Genomic DNA, 27,634 nt, shown 5'->3' on the forward strand with positions numbered 1-27,634 from the left:
GAGATAACCATGACACACTGCGCAGGAGGGGGTACCAGTGTTGGTGCGGCCAGTCTGGAGCAATCAAAATCATCCTTGGTTTGTCCTGTTTGATTTTTAGTAGTACTTTGGAGTGCAGAGGCAGAGGGGGGAAGGCATAGACTGATAGGTTTTTCCAGCTGAAGGACAGAGCATCCACTTTCCAGGCTTGTTTGTGGGGAGTCCTTGTGCAAAATTTGTCCAATTGGTAGTTCTGGGGAGAGGCAAACAGGTCTATATCTGGGCTCCCCCATTTGCTTGTCAACATGTTGAAAATCCTTGGTTCCAGTTTCCACTCATGTGGGTCAATGAGGTTTTCTGCTTAGTCCGTCTGCCAATGTTTAATTTTCCTGGCAGGAATTGAGCTTCTAGGTTCACTTGGTAGCTCAAGCCTGTGTTCCACAATGCCATGGCTAGTCTTCAGAGGGGGTAAGAATGTGTACCCCCCGTTTGTTTATGTACCACATAACAGTGGTGTTGTCTCTGTCTTTACCATTAGTTGTCCTGGAAGAATGTGGTCCTTGAAGGCTGTCAGAGCATTCTGTACAGCTAACATTTCTTTTTGATTGATATGCAGATGCATTTGACTTGGGTTCCATTTGCCCTGAATGCACTTCCCTACCAGGTGAGCCCACCATGCATAGTCTGATGCATCTGTTGTTAGGGTTTGGGCGGCAGGGGGTGGTGTGAAAAGTCCCTTGTTTAGGTGGCAGGCCTCTGCCCAACAAAGGAACTCTAGGCATAGGCAAGGTATGATAGGAATCATTGTTTCTAGGTCTTGAGAATGTTCACCATAGGCTTTTTAGATACCACTGTAGTTTCCTCATATGCAGTCTTGCATATGGAATTAGAAGAATGCAGGAGACCATGAACCCCAAGGCTTGCAGTATTTGTCTTGCAGATAGCAGGGTTTTTGTGGCCACTTGTTTGAAGTAGGTTGTCAAATGAATTTGTTTCTCTGGTGTAAGGTAAGCCATCTGGGAAGTTGTATTCAAGCGTTCTCCCAGGAATATAATTTGTTGATAGGGTACCAGGTGTGAATTCTTTTCTTTATGGTGTACCCCAGACAAGTTACAACCCTTTTTACAAAGGCCAGATGATTCAAAAGTATGTCCTGGCTTTCTGCCTGAATTAGACAATCGTCCAGGTATGGGTATATTTGAATATTTCTTTGTCTGCAAAATGCAATAACTGGAGCTAGGCACATTGTGAATACCCTGGGCGCAGTAGATAAGCCAAAGGGCAGTGCAGAGAACTGCTAGTGTGTGTAGCCTGCTTTGAAGCATAGGTATCTTCTGCAAGATTCCCTGATTGGGATGTGCAGGTATGCTTCTTTTAAATCTAGTGTTGCCAACCAGGCATTTTTGCCTATCATAGCAGGTAATTGAAACCTGGGGTTTTTGCTGTGCCTGGGTTTGGCTTGAGAAGACCTGGAAGGGGCTGTGAAGGACCAATTCTTAGAGGGCCAGTGCCTCCTAAATCTAGGAGGCTGAACTTGTAAGAAATCTTTAACAGTCTGCATAGATTTAGCTTCATCTTCCATCTTTTTAAGAACTTCCTCAGCCTTGTTGCCAAACAGGCGGTCCTGATTTAAAGGAGCATCCAACAATTTAGCTTTAACATGATCAAGCAAATATTGTTCCTTAAGCCAAGCATGCCATCTGAGCACAGACCCAGTAACAGCAGCCCTGCAAGAGGCCTCTAATGAATCAAAACCACATTGCAAAGTATGTTTTCCAACTTGTTCAGCAGAATGCATTAAATCCTGTAATTCTTTATTTTCCACACAGTCAGGAATCAACATCATCTTCTGTTTAAGCAGTCCAATAACATGTTGCCGATACTTTAACATATTTAACTGGCAGTTTAAAGCCCTAATGGCCAAGGTTGCAGAATTGTAAACCTTCTTATCCCATCTATCCAGCGCCCTGGAGTATCTATCAGAAGGGGTAGGATTTTTAGCAGTAGAAGCCTTAATGCCCTTGGGCCCCTGTGAAATAGTCCCTGGATCTGCAATAGGATTTTTGAAAAGGAATTTGTGGGACTCAGGGACCCTGTAGTATCTGTCAGGTTTTCTGGGAGCAAGAGGCAGGGAATCAAGGGCCAAACTAGATTTCAAAAAAGCATCAACAATGTCTAGTACAGGAGGAATAGCTAAAGGCCTATGCTGAGATACAGAAGGAAATCCCTAAGCTTCTTTTTTGAATTAGAAAAATCCTTGCTTTCCCTGTGGAAATGCTCCCTTAAAGTATGTGAGGTTTCCCCAAAAGAAAAATCCTCAGGAGGGGAAGCAGAGGGAATGGAGTCCTCTACATCAGAATCTTCCTAAGTAGATAAGGGCAAATCCAGATCAGAAGAATCAGAAAAAACAGAATCCTGATCAGAAGATTCATAATCAACTTCAGTCCTAGGCCTCTTAGTGTGTGTGTGTGTGTGTGTGTGTGGGGGGGGGGGGGGGCTACCCCTGATTAGAGTTATTAGATCTTCAGCCAGTCTTATCACTTGTTTTTTAGGCATAGAGGCCTGAGCATGTGGCCTGGGCGCCAGTTTTTTAGGCATGGATCAAGATTTAGGCCTAAGTAAAGAAGGAGACATTGGTTTAATATGCAAGTCTGTAGGCCTGAATACACCCTCAGAAGCTGGTGCCTGCACAGCGGCTCCGGACCCATCCAAGGTGGAGACATCCGCAGGTTCCATAGTTGAAGCATCTCGCAGCATACCGGACTCCGAATGGGTCTCAGTTGAGGCCTGCGAATCAGAAGTAGCAGGTATCAGGAGCTGCGAAAGCGCCTTACTGAGTACTGGTGAACTGGCGATTGGCTTAGGAGAAGCATTGTCGGCAGTTTTGGACCTCGGCAGCCTGTCTCTGTCTTTATCTTTGTGTTTTTTTGGAATCCCGGTAGTCAAATGGCTAACTGATGACAATTCTGGATAATTAAACCGAGAACTGAAATATTTAGAGGCAAAAATATACCGACGACCGACCATTAAATAAAGCACATAACCGACAGCAAGGTACGTCGTGGTCAGGGCCTAGGCAAGGAATACAGTACGAATGAAAATCTTTGAGGTATTTGCTTTCCACAAGTAATTCAATTATTAACTTTTACTGACATCGGTAAGGAGCAAGAAAAAGTTTCCCCAACGGGGTACTTAGCTTTAGTTGAAGACTTCGGTTCTGAAACTCGAGAATGAAAATTTCAGGAGTTGGCTGACCGGCACTTGTGAACTGCTTCTGCTTCGGGCACTGCAAGAAAGACTGATGTAATGGCGTTGGCTGCATGTTTTATACACCTGACGACCTGACGTCATGGAAGAAGGGACAGCAACTGACGCAGGACCCAGGACTTTGTTAATCAGGCCGACTGAGGGCTACCTGCAAGCAGATAACCCAAATGTAATGACTGCAACAGTGAAACACGAAGAACATTGGTGGTTTGGGCACACATGCAGAAAAACAGGAACAGGGCAAGAGGAAACAAGGGTATCCAGCACAGAGTTAGAAGGACTGTGTGAGAGATCTGCGACAGTCAGGTATGACTATAGAAAAAGATAGGAGAATGGCAATGAATTGAGATGACGATAACTGACACGATACCCTCAAGTCCATGTACAAAATTGGATAAAAGGGATGATTATGATGAGAAAGGGCCAGGCAGAGATAACTATGGGACACCATTGGTCACCTTCTCTCTGCCTAAGGAGGCATTACCCACTTGGGCAGTGTGTGCTTTGTCCTTAATCCAGCTGGCTATCCATCTTATGCAGGGATTTCTGTTTAAGGCCATCAGCTTATACAATTCCACCATGTGGTATGCTATCAAATGCCTTGGCCAGATAAAGATAGGAAGCCTAAACAGTGGAATCGCAGTCAACCACAAGAGTGACCATCTCAAAGAAGCTGACAAGATTATGTAGACAGGGCCTGCCCTTTACAAAACCAAAATGCAGCAGGTCTAACAATCAGGATTTTTCATGTCATGATTTGCGAGATTGGTAATAAGGTCCATGGTTTTACAGATATAGTTCCTGGGTCCATGGTGGGTCAATCCTTATGGAAGGGCATTAACTACAGCAGTGCACTACGATGTAGGGAGATAGCCTTTACAAAACTTAGGCAAAACAATTTGATTAGGGGATCAATGACTGCATGTTTAACACTGTTTACTAGTCAACCCGTTATATTGCCTGGGCCCATGAAGAGAATGTTCTTGATCTTTGAGAGTACTTTAAGAATGTGTTCCTTTATGATAAGGGGAGAGGGTGTGTGATTCAGGAAGAGTTTGAGTGGGGAAAATAGTCCCAGGGAAGAAATTTGTTGTAAATGTGCTAGCCAGTATCTTTACAAGGTTCTTTTAAATTTAAGTGGGAGACTTCATTATGATGAAGCTTAGGACAGATTTTTTTTTTAATTTACCATTTGGTTTTGGAAGGGGCTACTAGGACAATACATTTATCTAGCTGGGCATAAAAATCATTTGTGCAACTGGCTGTTTAACTGGGGTCTACCAGGGAGGTGACATGGATAACTTTAAAGAGAGACTTTTTTTAATGAAGGAACAACCACAGACGGGGAGCAGACAGTGGCCAAGTTTGAGAGTACAACAGTCAAGAACATTTACCCCCTGGTCACTCGCAGGACAAGCAGATCCAGAGCATTTTGTTGACCCAGTCGAAGAAATGCTGAGCATACCCAAAGCTGGAAGTGTAAATGGGAAGATAGCTGAAGTCACCAAGGATTAAAGAGCTGGTGCTTATAGAGACATCCTCTATGAATGCCAGAAATGTATCATCTGGAGCCATGGAGAGTGATCAACAGGAAGCTAAAAGTTGGAAATTAGATTGCTCTAAGGAGAGTTGTAGTTCAATAAACTCATGGGGAGGTCTCTAGGTTATCAGTTTTGAAGGTGTATTTTCCTGGATGTACATCAACTCTCCACCACCATTACTGGTGGGTCTGAAGGAGTGATAATCTCAAAACCCAAGCACACAAGGGGCACTCTTCTAAGGATATGAAACATGCCTCAATAAAAAAGGCATATATGGAGAAGCTCCGAATGCACAACTGCCTTGTGAGCATGCATTTTACTGGTAAAACTAGCAATGAGAACAGCCATATTAATATCAACCAGTTTATGAATGGAGGTGTTTTATCAGGTTGGGATTTTCATTAGATCAACTCTGCCTAAAAAAGGCATAATGGGGGTAAGCAAGAGCTTTGGCCCTCTATTAAAGGAATCCCAAGGGTTATGGCTGCTGCAATACTGATCTATACAATGAGCATTAATTTGCAACTTTTGTCAGAAATCACTCAGTTTTTTGTAGGGAATCTCTCTCGGCTGAAAGAAGTGGGAGATGTACTCATTCAGCATCTGTCATGTAAAGACTTTTATATCACCCTTCTTACATAATTTAATTTCATTCAATGAAGGATTCAGAGGAAGCAATTATTTTGAAAGGAATTTTTTTTTTTTTGATTTTCCTAAAACCCTTGTCTGTATAGACTGCTGTTTCTCTGCAAATACAGTCTTTTCATCCTGGTCTTTAGGGGTTTCCACAACAGAGTTTCATTCTTAAAATAAAGGCCTCTAAAGAATTCAATGTTATGGTCACAGCTACACAACTGAATGTCTTACAGAACTGAGTGCACCACAGGCACACAGAGACACACACACACACACACACACACACACACACACACACACACACACACACACACACACACACACACACAGACACAGACACAAAGTATCCTGGAAGCAGAAGAGGGATCAAGTTTGGAAATTATTAAGTGGCAATCTTCCTATGGCAATCATGATGCACAAGTTTTGAGATTACATTAGCAGAGAAAATGAAAGACAGTAGAAGCTGATGATGGTAAGGGTAGCTAAAAACACCCACACAACACTATGAATAAATTAACATTTCCAGTACTCCAAATCAAAAGTAGACAGAATTACAGTAGGAAAACCAAAAACAGTTTGACATGCTGCAGCACCGATACTCCGCTCAGACTGGGGTACAGTGCACAGCAAAAAGGAGGTGTACATGGCTCTGCCAAAATGCAATATGCATTGACCTTCCAGCAGGGGGCATGTGAGGGAAAGTGCATGATGCTGTGGAGGGGAATGGCAAAGCAGGCCATGAACTGCCAAGGGTCGAGGACAAGGATGTTTTACCTCCAAAATCCCCAGAAGATGCCAAGATAACGCCTCACAGTGATTGACTCCAGCTCTTAAGTGGAACATGTGGGCCAACTGATTTAAGGAGGGACATTGGTTGCCAGCCAGCAGGGATAAAAAGTATACAAAACAAAACTGACTGTAGAAATGCAGACCAGATGAAATAATTGTGAAGTGCACTCTTAGTAAGGCATATTTTGCAGCTCTTAGCAAAACAGACTTGTCAGATGTAGCTGATGAAAGGTAGTAAGCCACAATCACTATGTCATACAGAAGCTGTACTCCATGCTGCTCAGCAAGACTTCTAATTGCAGCATTCTAGGTCTCCTGTAGGGACCGTAAGACTTCAGATGGTTAGCAATTCCAACAAAGAATTAATTTTCTATTGTCCAGGTCTCTAACTTGAGATCATTTAGATTTGAGTGTACCAGAGTTTGCCTGGTTAACAACATAAACTAACAGTCATTCCTAATCACTAGCCTTAATAACTCCTCTATCGAAATCGTATCCTCCTCCAAACTTCTTGGTGTCACTATCAACGATCAACTAAAATTTAATACACATATCCAACTGAATATCAAAAAAACTCACATAAAACTAGGTCTATTGTATAGAAACAACCACTTCCTCTCTCCTCACTCTAGACTAACCCTTGCTTCTACCTTCCTCCTTCCTTCCCTCCTATACGATGCCCCCCTGCTAACTAATCTCTCATCCTCTCTTACATCCAAACTTGAGCTATGCTACAACAAAATTGCCAGATTTGCCATTAATGCCAAATCCTCTTCTCATCACTGCTCCTCCCTTCTCACCCTAAACTGGCTCGAACTTCCTAATCAACTTAACCTCCTCCAACTCACCACAGCCTTCAAGCTACTGCTATACCCTTCAAACTGCCCAGCCCTTACAAATATCCTGCTCCCTTATACCCCCTCTCGACCACTTAGATCTTCACAACACAACCTGATCACAGTTCAAAAACCCCAACGCCCTGCTGGCCAGCTTCTCTTATCCTTTACACTTGCTAAGAAATGGAATGCCATGCCCTTGTCACTTAGGACCAGTACCAACCTAAACAACTTCAAAACTCTGCTTCATTCCTACCTCTTTCATAACAGAATTTGCAACTGCACTCCTCTGCCTTTAATACCTAAACTTTCTACTCTATATGCCCCAGACTAACCTCCTTCTATTCTGCACCTGTTCTCCTATCTATAATGCACTATGCTTAGTGAACAGCACAGTAAAACAGTATTATCCCAAGTATTGCCTCTCTCTCAAAACAAAAGTGGAACTGTTGTGTTTCTTCTGTTACAACCACCTGATACTTGTTTCTTAGAGTGACTAAGACTTTACTTGTTTACAGGAATTATCATTGTAATTCAGAATTTGAACATGGATTTGCATGTACTTTGAAATTATTTTTGTAATCTGTATATATAAATGTACTGATTTGTTTGCTTTGGAGCTTTTCTCCCCGGGCCTCCACTGAAAATGGGCCCAATAGCCCAGTGGACTTCCCCGGTAATCAAACTGAAATAAATACATAAATAAATAATATAATAAAGGGGTTTAGAAGGAGAAGTATTTCCTCTTTGCTTAACTGCACACAGATGCTGTTGGGATGAGGTTGGGATGAGGTTTGTTCATCTTCTCCTGATTTTAGAAGAAATTCGGGCAGCAGGACAGAAGACATACTACTGTTCTACTGGACTCAAATGTCATTCACTACTCGCACCTCCCTTGCATGGGTACCTCTAACAATTTGTTGTGCTAGTGGTGCTTGAGATTGAAGCAAACTCGTATCTCTAGCCCTCATTGACTAATTTTAACACTCTTTTTTTTTTTTCTTTTCCTTTTATTTCATTTTATTTGACCATTTGTTAACAAGTAGGCAGACTGGTCTAAGGGTCCTTTTTAGCCACAATCTGGGCCATGAGGATAATATATTTATATGGATGACTTAATACAGTAATAGACTACCACCTTTTTAGGAAGTAGAAGGAAACCAGTGTAGCCAAATAAACTCACAAAAACATGGGAAGAACAGGCAAAACTCCACAAGTACAGGGACTAGAGGTGAGGACTAAACTCCAGACCCTGGAAAGTACAGTTTTGTACCTACCATAAATGTAGATGTTCGAGTGCTCATACAGCTGCAGTCATTACAGATGGGTTATCCTGCCATCAGGCGGGTCCTTGGTCGGCCAAATTCCAAAGTCTAGGTCCGGCATCGGTTGTCTTCGCTTCTTCCCTGACGTCAGTGCGGCAGGGGTATAAAAGAGGCAGCCGATGCCATTTTCTTCAGTTTTTCTTGCCCCAGATGTCAGGTGCCCTCAGAAGGAAGGCAAAACATAATATTATGCAAACATGCAATGTAGATAAATCAAAAACAGTAGTTGCAAGCAAATACACCATAAAAGAATACCCCAAATAGGTTGTATGATAAAGGTGTTTGTCATAAGGCCTGTCCTAAGAGGGGATGGAGGAGGGGTAACCTGGACTGCAGCTGTATGAGCACTCGAACATCTACATTTATGGTAGGTACAAAACTGTACTATGTTCATCGTGCATACAGCTGCAGTCATTACAGATGGGTAGAATCCCAAAGCTAAGTAAGGGTGGTAGGCACTAAGTGGTACTAGGAGGCGAGGATGCCCTGCAGGACTGCTGTGGCAAAGCCCGCGCTAGATTTTGAGTATAGTGGAAGGTGGTAGTGCTTGGAGAAAGTGTGCACTGAACTCCAAGTAGCTGCTTCCAAAATGTCCTTGGTAGGGACCCCCCTGAGGAAAGCTGCAGAGGTAGCTGTAGCCCTGGTGGAGTGGGATCTGATGTATACAGGCACAGATTTTTCATGAAATGAATAACAAAAGCGTATGCAGTGGGCTATCCATTTTGAAATTGTCTGTTTGGAAATAGCCTTTCCTTGAGCACCTGTAGCATAGGACACAAAGAGCTGCTCAGATTTCCTGAATGGCTTTGTTCTGTCCAAGTAATAACGAAGTTTTCTGTGAATGTCTAAGGAATGTAGTAGTCTCTCCCCTTTGTTCTGTGGATTTGGATAAAAGGTAGGTAAATGAATAGTCTGCTTCAAAGCTACACTGGATACTACCTTTGGCATGAAGGTAGGGTTGGTTCATAAGGAAACTCTGTCCTGATGGAAAATGATAATGGTTGCACAGCCATGAGGGCCTGTAGTTCCGAAACCCTGCATGCTGAGGTAATAGCCAGAAGGAAGGCTGTTTTCCACGACAAGTATTGTAGCTCTGTTGAAGAAGCCGCTCAAAGGGAGGCAGGGTCAGCTTTGCCAATACGAAGTTGAGGTCCCAAGCTGGGACTGGTGGTTTCCGTGGGGGTTTTATATTTTTTGCCCCTCTGAGGAACTGCCTTAATAGAGGATGTGAGAATAAAGGAGGATCTGTATTGTATTATGCGGAAATGGCTGAAGCGTGGATCTTGATGTAGGAGAAGGAAAGTCCACTGTTTAACATCTCAGCTAGGTACTGCAAAATTTGAGGTATATTTATTACCCAAGGATTCTGGCCCTTTTCTTGATTCCAGGAACAAAATCGTTTACATTTGGCGGAGTAGGTTTTTTTAGTAGAGGGTCTTCTGGCCTCCAAGATGACATCCTGCACCTCCTTGGAGAGGAGAGTCTGTTGGGAAATTAAGGTATTCTCCATGCAGCTAGATTTAGGGTTTTGAGCTGGCTGTGAAGGGTTTTGTAGTTGTGCTGGGACAACAGAAGAGGAACTAGAGGTAGGATCCATGGTGGTGAGTGTGTCAGGCTCTTTAGGAGAGGATACCAGTGCTGTCGTGGCCAGTCTGGAGCAATGAGAATCATTTGTGGCCTCTCTGCTCTGGCTTTTAATAGAACTTTGGTCAGTAGAGGAAGAGGCGGGAAGGTATAGACTGTCAATGGTGTCCAATTGAAAGAGAGTGCGTCCACTTTCCAGGCCTGTGGATGATAGGTCCTTGAACAAAATTTTTCCAACTGGTAATTTCTGTGGGTAGCAAATAGATCTATGTCTGGCTGTCCCCATGCCTGAGTTATCTTTGAGAAGACTTGAGGATGCAACTTCCATTCGTGTGGGTCTGTCATATTTCTGCTTAAGTTGTCTGCCAGTGTGTTTTCCTTCCATGGCAGGAATTGTGCCTGTAGTTGAATTTGTAATTCCAGTGCTGTGTTCCACAGGGTCATGGCTTGCCTGCACAGGGGGGTATGAATGAGTTCCCTCCAGTTTATGTACCACATGAATGTGGTGTTGTCTGTCTTTATCAATAGCTGGCCTGGATGCAGTAGGTCTTTGAAGGTCATAAGAGCATTTTGCACGGTTAGCATCTCCTTTTGGTTGATGTGTAGGTGCTTCTCTTTTTGGGACCATTTTCCCTGAATGCACTGATCTGCCATGTGTGCTCCCCAGGCATAGTCTGAGGCATCCATTGTGATGATTTGAGTTGCTTGAGGTAAACAGAAAGGGAGACCTGTGTTTCTTTGGCATGCTTGAGCCCACCACAAAAATTCCTTTTGAAGGCATGGAATGAGTGGTATAATTGTTTCCAAGCTGTGGCTGTGTTGAGGCCATAAGTTTTTTAGGTACAATTGTAGTTTCCTCATATGCAGCTTTGCACATGGTATTAGTAGGATGCAAGATGCCATGAATCCCAGAGCCGGCAGGACTTTCCTTGCAGTTAGTCTGGTGAAAGCTGCCATTTTGTTGAAGTATTGAGACAGTTGCCCTTGTTTGTCTGGCATGAGGTAGGCCATCTGGGTGGTTGTATTTAAGCTGGCACCCAGGAAAATTATCTGTTGAGAAGGTATTAGTTTTGATTTCTTTTTGTTCACTGTGTATCCCAGGTAGTTTAACAGTTTTATTACAAATGCCAGATGCTGCAATAGAATGTCCTTGCTGTCCGCTTGGATCAGGCAGTCGTCCAGATATGGGTAGATTTGTATTCCTTGTTGCCTGCAGAAGGCAATTACTGATGCCAGGCATTTCGTAAACACTCTGGGCGCAGTAGATAAGCCAAAGGGCAATGCAGATAATTGGTAATGGGTTGAACTTGCAAGAAATCTGAGGTATCTTCTGCAATCTTGTCTGATAGGGACAAGCAGGTATGCCTCCTTGAGGTCCAATGTTACCAGCCAAGACTCCTTGCCCAGCATGGGAAGAAGCTGCTGTAATGTGAGCATCTTGAATTTTGGCACCTGTAGATATGTGTTTAGGATGGATAGGTCTAAGATGGGTCTCCAATCTTTGTCCTTCCTTGGTACCAGGAATAGTCTGGAATAAAAACCTTGACCTTGTTCTTTTGCAGGTACCTCTTGAATCGCTTTCATATCCATGACAGCGGAAATTTGTCTTTGTGCCTCTGCCCTTTGATTTTGTGGCAGGTTTGGCAAGCCTCTCATTTTTGGAAGGGTGTGAAAAGTGGAACCTGTAGCCTCTGTCTATAATGTCCAGAATCCATTTGTCTTTTGTAACAATGTGCCAGTTTTTTGAAAATAATGCCAGTTTTCCGCCCAAAGGTGCTGCCATTATAGCTTTGTTTGGCAGGCAAGGGGAGAAGTCATTGTGTCTGTTTTCTAAATTACTGTGATCTATCTTCTCCACCTCTTGGGGTTGGTGCTTGCCACTGTCTAGCTCTGTAAGATCCTTGAGGTTGTCCTCTACCACTTGGGCGTCTGTATCTGCCCCTTTGAGGTCTGTCCGTGGCTGGAAAGGACCAATTTTTTGAAGGCCAGTTTCTGCTGAAGCGTGGAGGTTGCACCTGCAAGAAATCTTTCACTGTTTGCATAGATTTCACTTCTTCCTCCATTTTCTTTAGTACCTCCTCAGCTTTAACACCAAACAATACATCTTTTTGAAGTGGTGCATCTAATAACTTTGCTTTGACATGATCTGGTAAGGTTTGCTCTTTGAGCCAAGCATGTCTACGTATAACAGACCCCATGACAGCAGCTCTACATGAGGCCTCTAAAGCATCAAAACCACACTGCAAGGTATGTTTATCCACTTGCTCTGCTCCATGCAACAAATCCTGCAACTCTTTCAAATCTGGTTGTTCTGTTTGTGTCATTTTGCTTTTCAGCTGAGATAACAAAAACTGTTGGTACTTTAACATATGAAATTGACAGTTTAATGCCCTCATGGTTAAAGTGGCAGATGTATACACCTTTTCCCCCACCTTTCTAATGCTCTGGAATCTCTCTCTGAAGGTAAAGGGTTTTTAGCAGTAGAGGCCTTTATTCCCTTGGGACCCTGTGAAATTGTTTCTGGGTCAGCAGTATGGCTTTTATAAAGGAACTGGTGAGAATCAGGAACCCGGTAATACCTGTCTGGTTTAACAGGGGCTGGAGGTAAAGAATCTGGATTAAGACTGGCTTCTGCGTACACATCATCCAAAATATCTAAAAGAGGAGGGATAGCCAGGGGCCTATGCTGGGGGAGCAGTAGAAATTCCCTGAGCCTTTTCTTGGAATCTGAGTAATCTTGGCCTTCCCAGTGGAAGTGATCCCTCAATGTATGCAGGGTTTCCCCAAAAGAGTAGTCCTCATGGGGGGAGACTGAGGGAGTAGACTCCTCAGCATCAGAGTCTTCAAAAGGAGAATAGGTATAATCCTGGCCCTCAGAATGGTCTGAGGTAATAGAAGCCTGGTCTGAGGAAGGGTAGTCTTCCTCCAATCTGGGTCTTTTGTCAGAGGGGGGTTGAGAACCCCTGATGAGAGTTATCAAATCCTCAGCCATTTTAAGCATCTGTTTTTTAGGCATGGGGCCTTGAGAGGGGGTCTGAGGTCCCTGTTTTTTAGTTTTCATGGCAGCTTTAGATTTAGTGAAGGATTTAATAGAGAAGGTGGAAGGCCTGAAGACGCCTTCAGAAATGGCAGACCTCACTCAATTTTCAGTTTCCCCGCCAAGAGTGGCGTCGGTATCTGCAGTGGGAATGGAGACCGAGGAGCCTGCGACTTCGGGTACTGAAGTCTTCGGTAAAATAGTTTCATCGGTAGTCAGGGGCTGCGTAGGCACCTCGCTGAGAACCGGAGAACCGGTAGTCGGCCAAAGCGTGGTCTCAGTACTCGGTGCAGACCTCGGATGGCGGTCCTTGTCTTTGCGCCTTTTGCTTAAAACTGTTGTCGGTGTATCCGACGACATGATATAATTCATTTTTTTGCCAAAATAATGAAGTGCGAACCCCGCTCGGCGCTTAATAGTGCGCTTGTTGAACCTAGCACAAAAATGGCAGGCCGAGACGTCGTGGTCTGGCCCTAAGCAAGGTATACAGAAAGAGTGAAAATCCTTATGCGGTATTTGCTTCCCACAAGAAATGCAATTATTAACTTTGTCTGACATCGGTCTGAGGCAAGAAAAGTTTCCCCGACGGGGTACTTAGCTTTAAAGAAGACTTTGGCTGAAATACATTCGTAAATCTCAGGAGCTGGCCGACCGGCACTTGCGAACTGCTTCTGCTTCGGGCACCGCGCGGCAAGAAAGACTGAAGAAAATGGCGTCGGCTGCCTCTTTTATACCCCTGCCGCACTGATGTCAGGGAAGAAGCGACGACAACCGACGCCGGACCTAGACTTTGGAATTCAGCCGACCGAGGACCCGCCTGACGGCAGGATAACCCATCTGTAATGACTGCAGCTGTATGCATGATGAACATCTGTGAGGCAGAGATCTCATAACTAAGTCATCCTGATGCCCACACTGTCAGCCTTTGGAAGATTGAGTCAAACTTCCTTTCAAGGACACTATGGGTGGGCTTGCTTGCTTGAATGCTAAGGATTTCTGGACTAAGGGAAATTTAAAGGGCCTGCAGATGGAGCCACTATTGGAGGGAGCTACATCACAATACAGCACAGGCAGTCTACAGAGTTAAGAATGCCCATTCCTTACTTATCTTCCTTATAGCTGTGATGTTTATCTGTTACTGCTTTGAGTACTCCTGGCTTCCAGATTACCTTCAGCATTCGTACTGTATACATCAGGGCTAGTATCTCATTGGTAATGAGACACTGTGGATAAAATCTGCTTAATGAAGGATACTTTCACAGTCTGCCACAAATACTGAGTAACGTGGCTGAGTTTCTCGAAGGCCTCCCTTTGCTTTAAGCTTAGTAAGAACCTATGAACCAATATGCTAGTTGACATACCTTCCCTGAGCCTTCATGGCTGCATGATAAGCCTCCAAAGTACAAACTGAGGCATCTGGAGGCAGGGTTTGGAAACGTATGACTAACAAATGGCACGCCAGGGTTAAGTGCATCTAGGATGCCTTACTAAATGACGGTATTACTTGGTAGTACCATCTCCAATGGGTGGAGATGCTGCAGTTTTCATTTTTTCCAATATCACTGAATCTTTCTCAAGCACAGCCTGTCTAGGGGGTCCCACAAGGATGAATGCTGATACACACCAAAGTGCTCTGAGAATAAACCTCACTGACATGCAAGCCTTTTCCACTGCCTACAAGGAAAAGAAAACATCAATGAAATGTCTTCTGGTGAGAGGGATATTCTACCAGAAATCTGCCTGCCCATCTTAGAAGGAAAGTAGTATGGCTTGCTGCATCACCACCACCTGCCGGAGTACTGCTTACAGCAAGGACCCTAGTGTGTCCATGCCGCACAGCACTGTGCCACATAGCAGGAGACTGAGTAAGCAGAGCAGAGTAAATGAACTTCCTGACAGCAGCATGTGTGGTAATACTGGGTCATGCCTGACTGGACTCCCTAGCAGTATCCAATAAAATGGATACAGGATCTGTAACAGAATTCTTACACAGGTATAGCCATTACTTAAATTTTATTTTAACTCTGTGTAATGTATCTGGCTTCCTAATGCCCAGTGGCTGAATCAAATTCCTTAAGTGAGGAATTATCAAAATCATTCTTAAATACCTGAAAGTCTATTCAAACAGCCCTTAGCTTGGACTCTCAATGAATAGAAATTTTAGATGCTTCTTGTGGCGGTTTGAAAATGTATTTGCTTCAACTTAAAATATCTTCTTGTCAAAATAAGAGTCTCTCCACAAGAGATGCTCTAAGGGGGGGGGGACAGATGAAAGGGATTTTCTTTCATCCATGTTGTATCACAGGACAGGAGAAAGCTGACCCAAATAGGTGAGGTCATCCTCAATGTCCAACTCAGATGAGTGCTCTGGAGAAGGCTTTTCTCTTTTTGTTGGTATGAGACCTTTAAGTAGACATCTCACCCAGGGGATGGGAGATGGTGCAACTACATAGACCAATGCCATGCTGACATATTCTTCAGCAAACAGCCTATAACCAAAACTGATTAAGACAAGCATATGCTCCAGGATATAAAAGGAAGAGGCTTGGTCATCTAATCTTTTTATAAACTGCTATATTAAGCTGTGCTCTTACTCGGGTACTGGGTTCGTGGACGAGAACATCAGGGATGTCAAGGATAGGAGAATACTCCTTAGTGATGTACACCTTGGGCTGGTTTTGTGTGAAGGCCTGGGAACTGGATGTAACAAGAGGGTCTACACCAAGGCCTTACCAGGTTGGCAGACCTTTTGTCACTGTCACCCTCTGAGACCTTTGTCTCACTGTCACCCTCTGAAGGACAGTGACAGTGGGGAAGCAGAGGGAAAAGGTATCAGCGCTGGGAGGGGGGAGCAAGACCTGTACCTTCGGGGTTTTGTGGGATTGCCATATTCATGAAGGCCTCTCTCTCACTATCAACAGAATCTTCCAAAATTAACTTTTTGGGCTCATCCATCATGCTACAGCAGTCTGTTTTATACTTAGCAGAATCAGTAAATGGCGTTCCATTGTGACGAAGGGACAGATGTTCTTTGGCTTAACAATAATGGTTAATAATGATAATGAAAATTATAAACATGACGGTGATGATGACGATACCACTACTAATACTTATTTGTTAACGAGGTAGGCCTAATGCACACAGTCATTTTTCTGAGGAACACAGGTGCAATGTCTGGTTAAGTGGCTAACTCAAAGTCATACCATAGGGCAAATGAGGGCTAAGGAAATCGAACCCTTTACCCACAAGCCTTAACCTTCTGCATAAACTTCCAGACAAGGAGTATGGGCAAGAAGCTTGGTCATGGGCTCTTTGGTCAAAGCAAAGCTTTTTTTTAAATTAAAGATAGCAGAATGCAAGATGACAACTGACAGTTTTTACCTCACACAAAAGGTGTTGGAAGGTAAAACTTCTTCAGCAGAATACGACTCCTGAAAACAATCTCTGGTGATCTTTACCAGGAATGTCACTGACTTTGGAAAGCCCTCTATAATCACAGTAGATAAAAAGGACAAAATCAAAAGTACCAAATGTGGCAAAATAATAAAGACTAGTAAAAGAAAAAAATCCTCATCAAAGGTAGTTTACAAATCAGCTGTACAAAACAAGACAAATTACCAATTACTCAGTGTGGAAAGAAGTAAAGAAAATGGCACAGACTGCTCTCTGTTCTCAAAGTCTTATTCATGTCTTAAGTGTGGGGACAAGACCAGAGCCACTCGGGAAACCTCCAAAGCTCTGGAAGTCACACCAAATATTATGAACAACACATCAGTGATATTTATTATGAAAACCATCAGCCAAAAACATGTTATAATGGTTTCCTATTGTACTTCTGAGACTCAAATGGGAGTCCAAGACCTATAGGAGAGATGCAAAATACAGGGAAAAGAAAATATTGAATATCACTGTTCTCCTTTAAAGTCATCTTTGCAGAGGGACAATCCCCCTTCTCCCAATGTAGGGAGCAAGCTTCCAACTCTAACACTGCCATACCTCAAAGAAAAGGAAGTACTCCAAGAAAGAGCAATGCCAGACTTGGTGCGTGTGTGTGTGTGTGTGTGTGTGTGTGTGTGTGTGTGTGTGTGTATATATATATATATATATATATAAAACTCTACATTTTTACTCATTTAATCTCTCTATTCCAGACCTCACGATTGCCAAGTCACAGAACATCAAATGGTTACCGGTTACAATTAGTCAAACAAAAACACAAAACAGAAAAGAGAATAATACCTTGGAAGGTGTAAATTTTCTCCAAAGTGGAATGGTACTTTACAATAAAACAGTGCACACATTTTCTAGCAGCAAAACAAACACTGATGTCTTTTAGTAACCAGGGCACTATCTTCCCTCCCAAGCATTAAGTATCCAAATATGGACTCTAGAAAGGCAGGCTTCGGACAGTCTTCAAAGGGCACCTCCCTAATGTCAGCATACAAATCTGGTTAAATGGTGAAAAGTCTACAAAGAGATGCACAGATGAGAAAAAAAGAATACCATAATAGAAATGAATTCAAAAAGGCACTGTACTTTGAAAGTGACTGACAGCATTTCATGTGGAACGAAGTTTAACAGGTGAATGTCATTAATGATGCTGACTGAACAACTGGGGGGGGGTGAACTGAGACAGACAGGGATACAACACTGTAGTACAAGGCATTACTTCACTGTGGTGCAGAAACACTGACTTAGCATAAGTTTGCTTTCAAGTGTCCACCTCATTATGTCTCAGAATCTCCACTCTAATACCAAGCAGTTGACAGTGGAGATGAACAATAAAGTAAAAATTATTTGTAACAAGAACAGCAAGCTCTACCTCCAACAGTGAAACATGTCAAGGGCAACATGCCTAAAAGGATCCACTGTCCTTCCTGCAAGATGTCACTGAAGAACACTGTGGTCTGTTCAGTGTTAAGGAATACATGTTACTTTCTTTCCTGCACAGCGAGAGCTTGGAAGAAAAGGAATATAACCACAAGTAGGTACAGGAAAGATCTTCACTTTTTAAAGCAAGAAAACTATTATTTTTCCTATAATGTTCCTTTTTTGTAATGTGTCTCTAATGTATGAAGTTCTCTCACCATGTATCCTGCGAAGGCAGTACGGCACATCATCTTTGCTACTGATGACTTTGTAACATGATGTAATATACCCAAAGTTGCTTGTTTTCTGAATGCAGTTTGGAGGGGGGAGAGGTTCTAGTGGAAAAAGGCTATGATAGCTGTCGACTTCTGTAGGAATGCCTGCAAAATAATTTATATAAAATACAGTTCAATTTAAATACATTTATAAATAACCTTATGCAAAGAAAAGCTACAGTACAGTTCTGACAGGCACATATTTTACAGAAATATTCAAAAATTATAAAAAGCTGAAGTTACTCCATTTTTTTCTAAATCCTGCATGCATATCATATTAACTAAACACAAACAAGAATTAGAACAGTTTATAAACTGAAATTAATCGGACTTCTCGTATCTAACAAATCATCATTTGTTCATGGGTAGAAGGAAACTAAGTCTGCTCAAGAAAAAAACAGGAAACCACAGGCCAGCTTCAAATCCCTGGCAGCTTAGAGCAAAGGATTAGGACAACAAACTGCTAACAAATTTCATCTTAAGGTCTTGGCTTCATTCCTTCACTCCCCACTTTCTTACACTACAATTCTGAGTAAGTCACTTTATCAGACTCAACCCAGTTTGACAACCAGGTTAACAAAAAAATATAGAACAGGAATAAAAACACAAATAAATAATACTATGTATATGAAACAAAGATTTTCACAATTGATTTAAGGTAGCTTGCCAAGTGAAAGCCAATGAAACTACAGCTGTTTGAGCATACTCACCATAACAAATGTTTAAGACAAGGGGTCCCCTATTGCAATACAACTCCTCATCCATGGAATACGCACGCTAAAGGCAGATGTCTGCCTTTCCAGACTGACTTCCAGAGATTCCAAATGTCTTTGGAACAGAGTTGTATTCCGCCACTTTTCCAACCTAGTATCCTGACACAACTGGAATGGGGAAACAGCTTGTGTCACATTCATATTTATTTTTTGGCAGGAAAGTTACAAGTAGGCCCAGGTTAGGGACAAGTAATACACCCAAATCTTATTCTGAAAAGCTCTGCTGGAATGGATGAGTTTAGAGTTTAACTCAACAATTCAAACAATGCAAGCAAACTAAATATTTGAAATAATTAAATCAAATGTGATTTAAAAAGTAGGGCCTAGGATCGAGTGGTAACAAATACGTTTTAAGATTCCAGTGCAATCATTCTCAAGCACTAACCACTAACAACTAGCAACAGAAAGATGAAAAAGAAAGGTAGGAGAATTATAAGTCTAACACCCAAACTACAACTGTGACTTCGCACAGGATGTTGGGAGTCCAAAAATCACTGCTACAGTAGCATTTAAACATAAATGGACATCAGCAGCAGGAGTAACTCATGACCGGCAACACTTACACAACATTGGGCTTCCCTTGCAGGATGGTTCCTCCTCATGCCTCAGAGGCCAGAACGATCAATGCTAAATAGAAAGAGGAGACATGTTCATACTATCTTTTTTTTTTTTTTTTTTTATGAGATCCCACTAAGGCTAGTGCCACAAAGTGTAAATGCTCTGCCTGTTGATTGGGGGGGGGGGGGGTAGTGTGCTCATCCTGCATTTGAGATGTATATCCTAAATTACAAAGAAAGATGGCAAGATAAAAAGATCTCTACGTGGGGCACATGTGTACCCCATTCACACCCTCCCTATTGGCTAAGAGTTTTCAGTTTTCTCTTCAGATGTTATTTCTCTCCTTTCTTTTTCATTCATTTTCTCTTTTTCTATTTTTTTTTTTTTTTTGGAGGGGGGAGGGAATAGGTGAGATAAAGACAGAATTGTAGCAGTGATCCCTGGAATCAAACCTCTACAGACAGAAGGTCACAGCTGTATATTATACTTTTATAAGGCTTACAGCTGCAGGAAAATTCATAAATGGTGGGAAGACTACTAAGCAGTACTTGCCCCAGTAAAAGTTTTAGTGTGGGAGATCTAGAAGCTAGAAGACCCTGTAGAATACTAGCAGTAAAGTCTATTATGCTCCTGTAAAATATGTCCAGCTTGTAATTCTTGGAAAAGGTGTGTATGGATGTACAGGCAAGCTGCCTCCCGAATGTTCTAAGCAGAAACTTACAAGATCTATTTAGATACTGCTGTCCTCCATATAGTCATATTTGAAAGGATCAACTGGTCAGACTTTATAATTACTATTATTTTTTCCTTGCCAGGGTTTTAATTGCCTTTTAATGTCAGGGAAATGCAACATTCTTCTTTGCCTTGAGGCTCAGGAAAAGACTGGCAGTCATATGGACTGGTTTAGAGGCATCTCAAATAAAAAAAAAAATGAGCATAAAAGATTGAAAAGCCCTCAAGGATACTCTACCCTAGTGAAAGACTGTGTAAGGTTTAAATCTCATAACAGCCCGATATTCAGAAACCCTCATTGTACACGTGATGGCTACAATGATTATGGTCTCTAAAGAAAGAAATCTTATGGTAAAATCATCATACGGTTAAAAAGGTAACAAAGATTTTTTTTTTTCCAAAATACAAGTCCCAGGTCAGGGCCACTGTTTTTTTTTTCTTCTTTACAGGAGGTTTAAGTAGAAGGATACCCTTAAGAAAAAAGCTAATCCACTGTAAGAGTAAGTGCTGACAGAATAGAATCTGCAAGTAGACAGTGAAACAGCTGAAAGGTGGACCTTGAAAGAAGCATATACTAGTCCTAAGTGAACAGAGACTAAGTAGCTATGAACTAAGGAAGCCACAAATGGGTCCACCTGGCATTAAATTTTTGCTTTTTCCTGGTCTAAAAAGAACTTTCTGATGGCAAGCGACACAAAACAAAATACTGCCAGCTATCTGGAATTTTGTAAATAATTATATGACATTTGTGAATATTAATATGATTTATATAGAAATGTAACAAAAGGAGATACTGCCAGCACAGCTGTCTGGAATTTTGTAAATGATTATACGCCAGATGTGAATGTCAACATGATTGATATGCTTGTGTTCATTTATGTATTAGAACTGTATGTTGTGTGTATATCAAAAGTACAGTTGTGTACACTTACCATAAATGTAGATGTTCGGGTGTATTCACTGTTGCAGTCATTACATTTGGGTAATCTGCTGGCAGGTTGCCCTCAGTCGGCCTGATTAACAAAGTCTTGGGTCCTGCGTATTGCTGTCCCTTCTTCCATGACATCAGGTCGTCAGGGGTATAAAACATGCAGCTGACACCATTACATCAGTTTTTCTTGCCCCAGATGTCAGGTGCCCCCCAAATGGGGAGCAGTATATATATATATATATATATATATATATATATATATATATATATATATATATATATATATATATATATATATATATATATATATATATATAAAATTTAAAACACAAAAAATATACCTCCAAACAAAAGCAAATACACCAAAAAGGCTTTTAAGCATAGTAAAAGAAAGGAGAGGTATAGTAAGAGAAAACCAGGGGGCTGGAGGGTGGGTAACTAGGACTGCAACAGTGAATACACTCGAACATCTACATTTATGGTAAGTGTACACAACTGCACTATGTTCTTCGTGTTTCACTGTTGCAGTCATTACATTTGGGTAGAATCCCAAAGCTATGGTTGGGAGGATGGATTTATACAGCATTAGGAGCAGCTATAAGGCCCTGGAGGACAGCAGTGGCAAAGCCTGCTCTGGATTTATAGAAAAGAGGTAAATGGTAATGTTTGGTGAACGTATGAACTGAGCTCCAGGTAGCAGCTTCTAGAATGTCTCTGGTAGGAACCCCTCTGAGAAAGGCTGCAAAGGTAGATGCAGCCCTGGTGGAATGAGATCTGATTCCCTTGGAGATAGATTTACCATGGTGCATATAGCAGATATGAATACAATGGCTTATCCATTTGGAAATGGTTTGCTTTGAAATAGCCTTTCCCTCTGCCCCTGCAGCAAATGCCACCAATAGTTGTTCAGATTTTCTTAGAGATTTTGTCCTGTTTAAGTAGAATCTAAGTTGTCTGTGTGCATCAAATGAATGCAGGATCTGCTCACCCTTGTTCTGTGGATTGGGAAACTTGGCAGATGAATGGTCTGATTAAGAGCCACACTGGATACCACCTTAGGCATGAAAGATGGACTGGTCCTGAGAGCCACCCTGTCTGGATGAAAAATAATAAAAGGCTCCACTGCAATATGAGCCTGTAATTCTGAAATCCTTCTAGCTGAAGTGACTGTTAAAAGGAAAGCTGTTTTCCAGGAGAGAAATTTTAGGTCTGCAGTAGCAGCTGGCTCAAAAGGAGGGAGAGTGAGTTTTTCCAAAACAAAATTGAGGTCCCATGCAGGAGTTGGTGCTCTCCTGGGAGGTCTTAAAATTTTGGCTCCTCTGAGATACTGCTTTAGCAGAGGATGAGAGAAGAGAGGAGGTTCTGTGTTGTAATGAGCTGAAATGGCAGAGGCATGGATTTTTATGGAAGAAAAAGATAGGCCCTTGTGAAGCATCTCAGTTAAGTATTGCAGAATCTGAGGAATATTGGGCATTGCTGTGCTTATTCCTTGTGATTGGTTCCAGGCACATAATCTTTTCCATTTGTCAGCATAAGATTTTCAGGTACTAGGCCTTCTAGCCTCCAAAATGACATCCATCACAGGTTTGCTGAGGGATGCCAAGGGTGAAATTAGTTGATTAGCCATGCTGCAAGATTCACAGTTTGGAGCGGAGTGTGCAGAATTTGGTAGTTCTGCTGAGACAGTAGGTAAGGTGTCTGAGGGCAGGTGCCACGGAGAAGGGTGTGACACATTGCGCAGGAGTGGGTACCAGTGTTGGCAAGGCCAGTCTGGAGCAATCAGAATCATTTTTGGTTTGTCCGGTCTAACTTTTAGTAGAATTCTGGAGAGCAGAGGCAGAGAGGGAAAAGCATAGACTGATAGTTTTTTCCAGCTGAATGATAGAGCATCCACTTTCCAAGATTTTTTGTGATGAATTCTTGTGCAGAATTTGTCCAACTGATAGTTTTGTGGTGAGGCAAAAAGATCGATGTCTGGGCTCCCCCATTTGCGTGTCAACATGTTGAAAACTTGTGGTTCCAGTTTCCAGTTGCGTGGGTCCACAAGATTTCTGCTTAGTTCGTCCACCAGAGTATTTAGCTTTCCTGGCAGGAACTGAGCTTGTAGTTGTATTTGATAGGTCAAGGCCGTGTTCCACAATGCCATGGCTAGTCTGCAAAGGGGATAAGAATGTGTACCGCCCTCTGCTTGTTTATGTACCACATAACTGTGGTGTTGTCTGTCTTTATCATTAGTTGTCCTGGATGAAGATAGTCCTTGAAGGCTGTCAGTACAATCTGTATAGCTAGCATCTCTTTCTGACTGATATGTAGGTGCATTTGATTTGGGCTCCATTTGCCCTGAATGCACTTTCATGCCAGATGAGCCCCCCAAGCATAGTCTGATGTGTCTGTAATTAGGGTTTGGGTGGCAGGGGGTGGAGTGAATGGCAGTCCCTTGTTTTGGTGGTAGGCCTCTACCCACCACAGGAACTCTAGTTGCAGGCAAGGTATAATAGGAATCATTGTTTTCAGGCTGTGACAATGTTGACTCAAACTTTTTAAGTATCACTGAAGTTTCCTCATATGCAGTCTTGCATATGGAATTAGAAGAATGCAGGAGGCCATAAACCCCCCCAAGGTTTGCAGAATTTGTCTTGCAGATAGCAAGGTTTTTGTGGCCACCTGTTTGAAGAAAGTCACCAATTTAATTTGCTTTTCGGGTGTAAGGTAAGTCATCTGGGCAGTTGTATTCAAGCTTGCACCCAGGAATGTAATTTTTTGAGAGGGTACCAGTTGTGACTTCTTTTCGTTTACGGTGTAACCTAGACAAGTTAGAACCCTTTTTACAAACGCCAGATGCTTTAGAAGAATGTCCTTGTTTTCTGCCTGAATTAGACAATCATCCAGGTATGGATATATTTGAATATTTCTTTGCCTGCAAAATGCAATTATTGGTGCCAGGCACTTTGTGAAGAACCTGGGCGCAGCAGATAAGAAAAAGGGCAGTGCAGAGAACTGGTAATGCAAGTAGCCTGCTTTGAAGCAGAGTTATCTTCTGCAAGATTCCATGATTGGGATATGCAGGTAAGCCTCTTTTAAGTCTAGAGTTACCAATCAGGCATCTTTGCCTAGCACAGGTAGTAACTGTTGAAGAGTCAGCATCTTGAATTTTGGAATGTCCAGAAATGTGTTTAGAGTGGATAAGTCCAGAATTGGATGCCATGATTTGTCTTTTCTGGGTACCAGGAAAAGTCTTGAATAGAAACCTGGTCACTTTTCCTCTTCTGGTACTGGTTGAATAGCCACCATGTTCATGAGGGACAGAACTTGTTTCTGGGCCTCTGCCCACTGATTTGGGGGCATGCCAGTTTCCCCCCAAAGGGGTGGCTAAAAGGTGAGTGGCTTGGTGATTGTAGAGGGAAGTCATTGAGACTGTTTACCATAGGGAGGTGCCTTGTTTTCAGATTTGGAGGTGGAGGCACCCCATTGTTTTGTTCTAAGGGTTCCTTGTGACTGAAACCTGGAGCCTTTGGAATGTCTTGATTTGACTTGAGTGGCTCTCGAGGGGACTGGAAAGGACGAGTTCTTAGTAGGGCAGTGCCTACTAAATCTTGGAGGTTGCACTTGTAAGAAACATTTCACAGTTTGCATAGATTTAGCTTTATCTTCCATCTTTTTAACACTTCTTCAGCCTTATTACCAAAGAGACGGTCCTGTTGTAAAGACGCATCCAACAATTTTGCTTTAACATGGTCAGGCAGAGTTTGCTCTTTGAGCCAAGCATGCCTTCGTAGCACAGATCCAGTTACAGCAGCCCTGCAAGAGGCCTCCAAGGAATCAAAACCACATTGCAAAGTATGTTTTCCAACTTGTTCAGCTGAATGTAATAAATCCTGCAAATCTTTATTTTCCACACAGTCAGAGATTAACATAATTTTCTGTTTAAGTAGTCCCATGACATGCTGTTGATATTTAAGCATATGAAATTGACAGTTTAAAGCCCTGATTGCCAAGATTGCAGACGTGTAAACCTTCTTACCCCATCTATCCAGCGCCTTCGAGTCTCTATTAGAAGGGGTAAGATTTTTAGCAGTAGAGGCCTTAATGACCTTGGGACCCTGAGAAATGGTTTCAGGATCAGCAGTAGGATTTTTGAAAAGAAATTTGTGGGAGTTAGGAACCCTGTAGTATCTGTCTGGCTTACTAGGAGCCGGAGGCAGAGAATCAGGAGTCATACTAGATTCTGAAAAAAACATCATCAACAATGTCTAGAACTGGAGCTATAGCCAAAGGTCTATGCTGAGGAAGAAGAAGAAAATCCCTAAGTCTCTTTTTAGATTCAGAAAAATCCTGACTTTCCCAGTGGAAATGTTCCCTTAAGGATGAGTAAAGTTTCTCCAAAAGAGAAATCCTCAGGGGGAGAAGCAGAAGGAATGGAATCTTCTGTGTCAGAGTCCTCATAAGTAGGTATAGATAAATCCTGTTCAGTAGAAGAATCAGAAGAAATAGAATCCTGAAAAGAAGATGCATAATCAATGTCTTGCCTAGGCCTCTTAGCAGGAGGGGGTTGGCTACCCCTGATCAAGGTAATTAAATCTTCAACCATTTTGATCATTTGTTTTTTAGGCATAGGGGCCTACACACGTGGCCCAAGCGTCAGTTTTTTAGACACAGAAGTAGATTTTGGCCTTAGTTTTGAAGATGGCGTCCGTTTAATATACAAATCTTTAGGCCTAAAAATACCCTCAGAAGCCGGTGCCTGCACAGTGGCTCCGGACCCATCTAAGGTAGAGACATCCGCGGGTTCAATAATTAAAGCAACTCGCGGCATATCGGACTCCGAATGGGTCTCAGTAGAGGCCTTCGAATCAAAGGTAGTGGGCATCAGGGGCTGCGAAAGCACCTCACTGAGTACCGACGAACTAGCGACTGGCTTAGGAGAAGCGCCATCGTCAGTTTTGGACCTCAACGGCCTGTCTCTGTCTTTTTCTTTGCGTCTTTTAGGTATTCCGGTAGTCGGATTGCTAACCGACGTCATTTCTGGATAGTTAAATCATGAGCCAAAATATTTAGAAGCAAAAATGTACCGACGTTTAATAGTGCGTTGATTAAATCTAGCACATAACCGACAAGGTACGTTATGATCAGGGCCTAGGCAAGGAATACAGTACAAATGAAAACCCTTATGAGGTATTTGCTTCCCACAAATAATGCAATTATTAACTTTTACTGACATCGGTAAGGAGCAAGAAAAAGTTTCCCCAACAGGGTACTTAGCTTTTAGTTGAAGACTTCGGTTCTGAAACTCGAAAATGAAAATTTCAGGGGTCGGTCAACCGGCACATGCAAACTGCTTCTGCTTCAGGCACCGTGCGGCAAGAAAGACTGATGTAATGGCGTCGGCTGCATGTTTTATACCCCTGACGAACTGACATCATGGAAGAAGGGACAGCAACTGACGCAGAACCCAAGACTTTGTTAATCAGGCCGACTGAGGGCAACCTGCCAGCAGATTACCCAAATGTAATGACTGCAACAGTGAAAAACGAACATCTGCTGGTACAGAAGTGTGTGTGAAAAGGCTTTGTACAATACTGAGCTTAAAGATGTATCCACAGTGTACCTTACTGGAAAAGAGCAGAAATGTATATAAACTATTATACCTGTGTAAATGTATACGTTTTAACAGTGAAAACTAGAACATTGGCGGTTAACTTGCAAAACTTCAAGAAAATAGTTGAAATTAAATTGTTTTATAACCACGCCATAAAAGTTAGTTTCAATGCAGCAAGGAGACATGATGTCTAAAACTAGGGAGCCTTCTGCATTGTGTTGCAAGTGTTTAATTGTTTTATGTCTTCCAGCAGCTGCAAAGATTTAAGAAGGGTCCTTGTTTGTGTGTTTTCACAGGGAGATGTTAAGTGCTGGTAGTTTCTAACAATGGGGGTTTAGCTTGGGAGCTAAAGTCAGGTGAAAAAAAGTGATGTCATGCTGCAAGTATCCCAGAAGTAATATGTGACATTAATTTAAGAATTCTCTGAGACAGTGACTGTGCATTTTGTATTTTGTCTGACCTGGCAGTATCTGCTGGAAACATCCACTCAACAACATCTATCTAGCCCTACTGTAAATAAGTTAACTAGGGTACAGTAAATTATTTTAGATTCAGTAAGGAATATAGTAAAGATTTGTTTAGTTGTTTTTTTGTATTTGAGACTGTCCTGCAATGTTGTTTTAAATATTTCCTGCGATTTTGAACTCCGACGTCACCGTGAAGACGTATTTAGTATTGTCTTGTTCTTTTATTATTTTGAGACATATTTAAGCTCTGAGAGGACTTGCATATTTATTTGGTGACACTGTGCAGGCCACTCCTAATAGCCTTGCTCTTGGTCAAACTACCATTTGGATTAATAGCAACATTACATAGTAAGATTGGACACCCTTTGTTAACAATACTTAAAGTAGCTGAAAACGGATTCTGGTGGCAGTGATAACTACCTTATAGTCTGGCCAGAAT

General features: G+C 42.2%; 1 protein-coding gene across 1 annotated transcript in view; it reads right to left on the reverse strand.

Annotated features, from left to right (window-relative positions):
• Nucleotides 1-27,634, reverse strand: part of PAN3 (poly(A) specific ribonuclease subunit PAN3) — a 2,193,201-nt gene that overhangs the window by 1,247,737 nt on the left and 917,830 nt on the right. Inside the window, exon 9 of the mRNA XM_044073269.1 lies at nucleotides 18,082-18,243. Coding sequence (XP_043929204.1) covers nucleotides 18,082-18,243 — 162 coding nt within the window. The remainder of the gene's footprint in view (nucleotides 1-18,081; nucleotides 18,244-27,634) is intronic.

The sequence above is a fragment of the Protopterus annectens genome, chromosome 5.part1, assembly GCF_019279795.1.
Source record: "Protopterus annectens isolate FY-2018-M chromosome 5.part1, PAN1.0, whole genome shotgun sequence".
In the NCBI taxonomy this organism is placed as follows: Eukaryota; Metazoa; Chordata; order Ceratodontiformes; family Protopteridae; genus Protopterus; species Protopterus annectens.